Here is a 9,066-nt window from a genome sequence, read left to right as displayed (position 1 = left end):
TACAACTACATAAATAAAAACTATTGTTTCTTCAGTGTTACTTGACATTTCTTCTGTAATTTATTTAAAAAAGTAAATGTAACAAGATACTTTAAAAAGGCTAGATACAAAAGTAGTTAAGCTGCTCACGAACATTTAAAATTTTCCAAAATGTATCTTCAATAATCATGATCTTATAAAACATTTTACAGTTATCAGAAAGTGCCCAGGCTGAGTTTACATAACTGAAATGCCTTAGTACAAATGTCTAGTTAGAACTGAAGTGCAGTATACCTGACTGACTGCTCATTGAAATAGGGATACAAAGAAAAAAGTTGATTGTGATAAAGTACTGTGCATTGGCCCCCATCGTATGTACAAAAAAGTGCCCTCAAATGAACAAATTACATGCAAAATATTAGTGATATCATTTAATATCCTAGAGCTCAATGCAGTCAAACCTCAATAAAAGTGGTTTTTATAGGTAAAAGTGATTTCATTTCTTAAGATCTGAATGTTTAGAACTTTTTTACAAGTTCCATATACGATACACAACCGCAGCCAACCACAAATTAAACACCGTAAAAAAAGTTAAAATGAAACACAGAACATACTTAATTTTTTATTTTGAAATTCCCTATTCCCTCTATACAAGAACCTTTGCTGAAACACTTTCCACAAAGGCAGCAGTGAATTTTCAGAACGTTTTACATTTTTTCCCCTCAGCAAAAAGATAAATCACAGTGTAAATTATGTTGTTCTGCTGTCATCTTTGGCTGGGGTTAGACCCAGAAGTTGTTGACTAGCAAACCATTATAGTCAAATGTTGCTAGTGCTCCTCAGGCCTTTAAGCTACAAACTCAGCAAGGAATGTTTGCATTCATCTCTTTAAGGTAAAGGTACCACAGGGTATGCGACAGCATCAACTTCCATAAACTCTTATAGACAAATGGGAAAAATCTACAAAATTAGCAAGTAATATTACACAGCAATACACACGTTTTATACTCTACACAAAACCAAAATTCTTGGTCTTAATGGCGAGTAGCAATTTCTGTTTGAGAATCTGTTTAGAGGAATAGAGTGGGACGTAAAGTCGAGAAATGCAAGTATTTGCAGTAGGAAGGTGCTGGTCGTCTGGTGGTCTTATTGTGATGGAGGGCATAGGCTGAAATCCTTCTTCACTGGCTGGTAATGACGGGCTTGATGTCCAAAAGTAAACCTAAACAGGAGTATGATAATTACAAGTTTGGCTTTTAAGAGATTAACCCTTAATTCTGGCAATTATACATACAGCCCCATTCTTGTGTTAAAACCTACGAAGAGGTATTATTTAGAAGTGTCTTTTAAATTTCTTGTATTGAAAAGGAAAGTTTCAGGGTTGGAAAAGAAAAAAGTGTCAGGTATGTAGAAAAGTGACTATGTTTCAATGCTTCAGCTTCTCATTTGCAACATGAGGCTACTTGATCAAATGCTGTCTAAGGGCCCTTCCTGTTGCTAAATTTCGCAGGGCATGTCTTAGTAGGAATAAGGTACAAGGTCTCTGAAAAAGGTTCAAAATTCACAGAGGCTATCAAAAAGTTATTCTGCATTTTATCTACTAGCAAAACCACCCAATACTTTTCAGTGGTGCGTTGTGATACACAGTAATTTTGTAACAGTAATTTAGTGTCAGACAGCATCTACTGTACATCAAAATCCATGCAATAAGCCATGCTAACACTGAGTTTTAAAACACATCTAATTTGTGTAATATAGTGTAAATTACTTTTTCTTTCAATATAACCAAAGATATACTTTCCTGAAATATTTTTATTAAAACATACTTTTCCTCATTGATAGTAGACAGTGACTATCTCTTAAGGTAAAGCTTTTAAAATCTTGCATTTATAGTACACAACTAAACAGACAAACAAAAGGGCTTCCCGAAGGTGGCACTAGTGGCAAAGAACCAGCCTGCCAATGCAGGAGAGCTAAGAGCTGCAGGTTCAATCCCTAGGTCGGGAAGATCCCCTAGAGGAGGACACAGAATCGTACTTCAGTATTCTTGCCTGGAGAATCCCACATACAGAGGAACCTGGCGGGCTACAGTCCATAGGGTCACAAAGAGTCAGACACGACTGAAGCAACTTAACACATACAAACAGACAAATATATTATCTCAGAGTGACGAGGAACCCTAAACTAGTTATGTGAGAAATCTCATCTAGAATTCTATAGGAGGAGGCAGGGAAAAATAAAACTCTTCAAGTGTCAGGGTCTCCAAAATCTTCAAAGAATTTATAAAAGGGCTGGAAGGTACTGTAGACATACACCTGGCCCAACCTACTCATTTTACAGGTAAAAAACAATGTAAAGTGTTTCTCCAAGGATAAATGTGGTTACCCAGAGCCAAATTACTACACTGCTGGATCTCCAAGAAACTGGAAAAAGATAAATACATAACAGAGGACTTCTCAAAACTTTTACTAGTGAACTATGACTTTCCAAGAGGGAAATATACTATGTGTATAGTTTTGCTGCATAACCCTAGGACCAATAATTCAAGGGAGAAGAGTTTAGGAAACCCTCTTATATTCTTATGACCCTGAGACACATATGGAAAAGCCTAACAATATGTGAAGGATAACCTCCCAAAAGAGGAAGAGGAGGAGGTAGAAGACACCACGATATACTGCTGCTAAGCTGCTAAGTTGCTTCAGTCGTGTCCAACTCTGTGTGACCCCATAGACGGCAGCCCACCAGGCTCCCCTGTCCCTGGGATTCTCCAGGCAAGAACACTGGAGTGGGTTGCCATTTCCTTCTCCAATGCATGAAAGTGAAGTCGCTCAGTCGTGTCCGACTCTTCGCGACCCCATGAATTGCAGCCCACCAGGCTCCTCCGTCCATGGGATTTTCCAGGCAAGAGTACTGGAGTGGGGTGCCATCACCTTCTCTGATATACTGCTAAGCCCAAAGAATACAGGAGTTTAAAGAGTGAAGCTCACAATTAAAGCTGTTGCTGGACATTTTGAGGCCCCCACAGAGGGAGGTAGTCTCTGTCTCTCTTTTGTAAACAAGACTGAATAGTTAGCAAATTTCTCTTCTAGGAGATGGCAGAAATGCAGTGAGATTTAACTTGACTGACTAGACAGGACACACTGGTTTTGCTCTGAATCCAGATTGACTACAGAAACCCTAGTAAGCAACTCAGGTACTCCTAAAACCAAAAGGTGCAGATACAGTATCTGCATTGGTAGGGACTTCAGTATTGGTCTACAAGTTTGTCAAAGTCAAAATACATGGAATTATAAGGAATGAACCTAGGGAACAGCCTAGGAAACTACCAGATGGCTACGTCAAGAACAAAAACCAGCTGGCAGCTAGGACTGCTGGACAACCTGTTGTGCTATAGTAGGGAAACACTGGGAGGCCTGGGGCCACGTGAAGATGAAGGAATGCTAAACACGTGGCCCCTACCCCATAAAAAACAAGTTACTAACTACCTTTAAAGGTAAATCGGAAACTGCATGCTTTCCTGCCCAACTATTTCCCCCTCTCAAATAAAATTGGGGGATATATCTAGAAATTGTATCATTTTTTATACATTCCATAGAGGTTTGGTTTAGAATACTAAGAACTAAGGCTGGTTCAACAGGGGAAATGTCACAGGGAACTATGAGGTATGAATAGAGATTTTCTGGATAAGGAATGTCCCTCAAATTTCTACAACAAAGTCTAGAGGAGGCTATCTTTTAAGGCCACTGGACAGGTTGATTTGGATATACTCACAGTTGGACATAAACTTCACAGACTTGATAGACTTCAGTATGATCAAAGTTTATACTGTCTTAATTTATGATCTATTAATTTATGTCTTAATTTATTAACTTAATAAGTAATAAGATTAAAATCATAGACCATTCCCTTCTCCAGGGGATCTTCCCAACCCAGGCATCGAACATGGGTCTCTGGCATTACAGGCAGATTCTTTACCATCTGAACCACCAGGGAAGTCCTACTAATTTAAAGATTAAAATCATAGACCTAGTACCTGTAATTAAGTTACTCTATTCATAGTATACAGAGCAATTACGATTTAATTACAAAATTTTGCAAACACTTGCAACTAGTGAAAAAGATTAAGGATGGACGAAAGAGGCCATTAACATACATCAGCACTCACTATAGAGGGAAAAACAGGTCTCAACAGTAAGCTGGTATTGTATCTTCAGGACTAAGGATAGCATTTTAATAGCTAAGATGTATTTCACTCTATTTATAGTTTTACTCATACTTCAGATGTCCTTATTATAGAATAGAGAAACAAAATTGCCTTTTATTTCTGACCTTCAATTTCCTTAGCCGAAATTAAAATCATTACCAATTTAAAACAAAAGGCTGTCTTTCATACAGTATTTAAGGTTTTTACAGTTTTTTCTACAAATTTTATGAAAACACTTACAAGATCTTGTCGTTCTGTCATGCTCATCTTCTCTACAATTGACCAGAACCACCGCTTGAACTGCAAGAGCTTCTCAGCATTTTCTCCTACAAATAAACATAAATTCAATAAATACTATGCATCAGTTGTATTTTTAGAATACTACTTATAAAATTAAAATGTGAATGGGGGGGGGTCTAATCCTAATACAGGAAATTAAGACCATTTGTACAATGTGAAACTTCTACAGTTCATTAGCTTATCCCAATGACCAAGAAAAACGAACCACTAGCCTCAAAAATCACATGACTTTAATTCCATCACTAAGTCATGATTCTTCTCATGATGTTAAACCAGTGCTTCTCAAAGTTTAATGAGTTTACAAGTCACTTGGGAGATCTTTTTAAAATGCAGATTCTCATTCACTAAGTATGGAGGAAGAAAGGGGAAAGAAACCAGAGATTCTGCATTTCTAAAAAGCTTCCAGATGATGCTGATATTGTTGATTTGAGGATCATACTTGGGAGTGTCTTTAGATATTTTTTCCCCTTCTAGGTTTTTGGTTTATATCAATAAATAAACCAAATTCTTATGTCACAAATATTGTAAACTATATTATTATTTAGCACAGAAACTATTATGCAGTGATCTGCATGTTACCAAGCATGAAGGAAAAACAAGAAAATTTACCCAAATTTAACTTACTATTTGGCTGAAGCTGTTTGCAAAATATGAAGAATAAAAGGGAAAAAACTGGTACATTCATGCATGGAATTAATCTTGGACTAGAAGTATAGTCTTCTCATGAATTTCTTGGATGTTCCAGTATTTTATTGTATGTGTTAGTCACTCAGTCTTGTCTGACTCTTTGCGACCCCAGAGACTGTAGCCCACCAGGTGCCTCTGTCCCTGGAATTCTCCAGGCGAGAAAAATGGAAAGGGTTGCCATTCCCTTCTCCAAGGGATCTTCCCAACCCAGAGATCAAACCCTGGTTTCCTGTACTGCAGGCGAATTCTTTACCATCTGAGCCACTAGGGAAGCCCATTTTATTGTATAGTCACAGCTAAAAAGTCTACTCCTAGAATATGGGACTTTGCAAAGAAAAAGTTGCAACAAATCAAGCACTGAAGACAAATATTATTCTAGAATTATCACTACCTCTTGTTACTCTTTCTAGATTTTTCATGTGGTTGTGTGTTATATATCTTTCTAAGTGTGCTCTGGGTTCAGTTCTGAAGTTCTAAAAAGTGAAGTTCTGTATTTTTGAGTTTCTTATTAACAAATTCAAAAGAGAGGCAGAAGGGAAAAAAGGCTACATCATGCAATCAAATTCTTTAGAGGACTTAAGAAACATGAATTGGGAAAGGCCAATAGAATTGTCATATGGATTATTTTTTTCTAAATAAATAAAAACCCTTTCAACACAGTTGTTCACCACAAAGAATTTTTACTATTTCATACTAAACCATACATTCCTTAAAATATAGAAAAATAAAGCAATAAAAGAATTAAGAATAACCTAATAATAAGCTATCATAGTTCAAACATATCTTAAAATATATAAAAACCCAAGTAATAAACAGCATTTCCTAAGTCCCTATAAGATTAAGAATTAGAAACCCAGAAAACTGACTGACCAAATTATCTGTATAGTTTATTTGTTACGTAAACATTTATTAAATTTCATACCTGATTCATCATTGAAAGAGGTGAAACTGATCAGCATCTGCACGTTAACCTCACCACAGCCATTTACCAAAAGCCTAAAGTCTTCTGCTGTTAAATCTTCTAATGAATTTTTTGGAAGCACATCCAGTAGACCTTTCCTCATTGCCTAGAGGATTTCAAAAATTACCTATTTATTACTATCAGTACTTTATTTTCTACATAGCAGTTATTATCATTAAAGCCCAATGTCTAATTTTAACAGCCTAAGAATACTAAATAATACTAAAAAGTGAAGTTCTGTATTTTGAGTTTATTAACAAATTCAAAAGACAAGCAGAAGGGAAAAAGGGCTACAGGTTCAACAGTAAAGGACTATTATTTTATCTCACGAGTTAAACAGTATTTAAAATTATGTTAGTAACAAACAGGCTGGTCCTTAAGAAACAATCTGTTAATCATGTTATCCTATCAATATCCTAGGAAAAGTATGATGATGACAAAAACCAATATCCCTGACACAAACTTACTGAGAAATGCCAAGAACTGTTCTAAGCACCTTACATATGTGAATTAATTAACGCTAACCTCATCCTCATTTTGCAGAGGAGGGAACAAAGGCATAAAGTACTTGAGTTGTTGCTAATGTTATACAGCTAGAGCAGGCTGCAGTCATGATTTGCACCCTGACAGTATTAATTCCAGAGCCCACACAATTATTCCCAGCACAGGGATCCAAACCACTTCATAAACACTTTTCACCAGGAGGAGAAACAGTTAACATAGTGGGCCTGATGCTGCTCTTTAGAAGAGTCTGATGGGAGGATGGTCCTTGACAGGCATCTGGAAACTTGGCTTTTGGAATGTTCCCTACATTATTACTAACTGATGTGGGAATAAGCTCTGCAGTAACAGCCTGCCTAGACTATCTGTGCAAAGGTGATTTATGATGAACATGTGTTTTTCCTCTGGGAGTCTGACAGGACTCTGATATTTCCTCTGCTAGTAGGACTGGTCTCCAATAAAAAAGCTGCGCCCCAACTCTTAAGTAGGCTTCCCTAAACACAAACACTGCATACGCACTGCTGTAATTCACTGCTGGAGGAAGAACATACTGTTTCTCTGTGACAACTCATACCCCCAGAAAGAGGGCTTTGAAGCTTGTACCTGGATTCCTCCAGACTCCATCTGATGTAAATCTCCCCTTGTGAGAGTCCTTTTGCTATAATAAACCATACCGATAACTGCCTCCGAGTCTAAGGAATCCACCTAGTGCGTCACCAGAGGCATGGATGGTTGCAGGACTCTAAAACAAAATCATCTGAGTCCCATAAAGAATCCTTCCCAAATTTTTACTCACCAGATCTACTTTCTGATGATTACATGGTTTTTCCAAGTAGTTTTACCCAAAAAGAAAGGAGTTGGTCTGGACTCAGGTACAATTTATACTGTGCGTAAACTCATTTTGGTTTTAAAAATTTTGACCCTTCATAAGCAAGCTGAATACACTGTAAGCTAGTTTAAAACACAGAAGATACAAATAGCCTCATCAGATCAAGTAACATTTTTTGGAAAAAACTTACATGTAATGGCTGTTCTGCAACTACCAACATTCTATGTTCAGCATATTTCCGCACATACTCATAAACATTCTGAGGAGTGACTGGTATATTTACACCATTAGGAATAAGTTCAACCTGTGGAAAATTTAGCAGTGCCATTTAAAACCAATTTTGACAAAGCAGGAGTAAGTTAACAGTTCATAAAACAATTTCCTGAAATTTTAAAATCTAAAGATAATTCTGTATTTGACAACTAAGAAATGCAGACATTCTAGGCCTAAGTAACTATAAACTCTTCAACCTCTCAATCTGTCTCACTAACTCTCCATCCATTCATATCTTTCTCTCCATCTCCTACTGTGTCTTTGTGTGCATGTGTGTGTGTCTCTTTCTCTTTCTTGGTCCCTATCTATCTAAATTGTTTTTCTATGTATCAAGCACAACAGACTACCCAAATTCATTTGTTTTACCTGTCCTCCACCTTCTTCTTTACACAGGTCAATTGCAAATGCCAAATCCATTGCTGAGAAAACAGCATCAGCATCTGAACTCTGAGAAGCAAGAATAAGTTGCCGCAAACTCTCGTACATCACAGGGTCAAAAAAAGCAAAATCGTGCCAATTGACCTAAGAGAGTAATCATATGAAAACGAATTATGAAAGAAACATCTTAATTGAATTCATTAGTTAAGTTGAAATCTATGATAAAAATTTTATCTAATTTGAAGATACATGATACACTGATATAGAATAATATCCCACTAATATAACTGATCTAAAGAGGTAAAATTTTAATAAGTCTTTGGCTCTGATAATACATTTAATTTTCAAAGTATGAAAAGTATATATTTTTAAAAAATTTAAAGCCAGGAGTGTAAAGCTTTAAGTTCTAAATTTTTTGCAGGAACCAGCACTAATTATTAAAAAGTGATTATGCTGAGCAGCTGATCCTAAATACACATCCCGTAATTCCAGATGATAAATCTAATGCTCAAAGGAATTCAGGAACTTGCTGAAGATCATATATCATTGGGTTATAACTTGAGTCTGTTTGATTTCATGACCTTTTCCATAAACCTTGCTAAAGGCTCAACATTTCTATGCTGTTAGCTTTTAAGTCCAGTTCTTTCTCTGCACAAGAGCATTTTACCTGGAACACGTCAACAGAGTCAGCATTTAAAAAAAAAGGAAAAAATATATATTATAGTATGATATGCTGTAAGAGAAAACAATATTCACTATTGGGTTTAAGTAGAGAAAATTACTGATAGACCACAGCTAACTAAAAATTCAAATGAGTTAACAATGCTAACTCATATCAGATGTGTGGTGTGCATCTGTAGCAAAGACCATACAATATTTTGTTGTTATACTGTGTAATTAGTATTATGCCTTAATTTAAAGAATGTGTTTTTCTCTTCCTACCTTCCCCATCAT

The 9,066-nt window shown here is 36.3% G+C and overlaps 1 protein-coding gene across 5 annotated transcripts in view; it reads right to left on the bottom strand.

Annotated features, from left to right (window-relative positions):
* Nucleotides 1–570: 570 nt before the first annotated feature.
* Nucleotides 571–9,066, bottom strand: part of UBR5 (ubiquitin protein ligase E3 component n-recognin 5) — a 137,468-nt gene continuing 128,972 nt past the window's right edge. For all 5 annotated transcript variants that reach the window (XM_061439243.1, XM_061439246.1, XM_061439245.1 and 2 more), the window contains exons 55-59: nt 8,101–8,256; nt 7,652–7,765; nt 6,093–6,237; nt 4,424–4,509; nt 571–1,201 (exon numbers count right to left, since the gene is read on the bottom strand). In XM_061439243.1, the coding sequence (XP_061295227.1) occupies nt 989–1,201; nt 4,424–4,509; nt 6,093–6,237; nt 7,652–7,765; nt 8,101–8,256 (714 nt within the window). In that variant the 3' untranslated portion in view covers nt 571–988. The remainder of the gene's footprint in view (nt 1,202–4,423; nt 4,510–6,092; nt 6,238–7,651; nt 7,766–8,100; nt 8,257–9,066) is intronic.

This window comes from Bos javanicus, chromosome 14 (genome assembly GCF_032452875.1).
Source record: "Bos javanicus breed banteng chromosome 14, ARS-OSU_banteng_1.0, whole genome shotgun sequence".
Lineage (NCBI taxonomy): Eukaryota > Metazoa > Chordata > Mammalia > Artiodactyla > Bovidae > Bos > Bos javanicus.
This window is presented reverse-complemented; position numbering and strand designations above follow the sequence as displayed.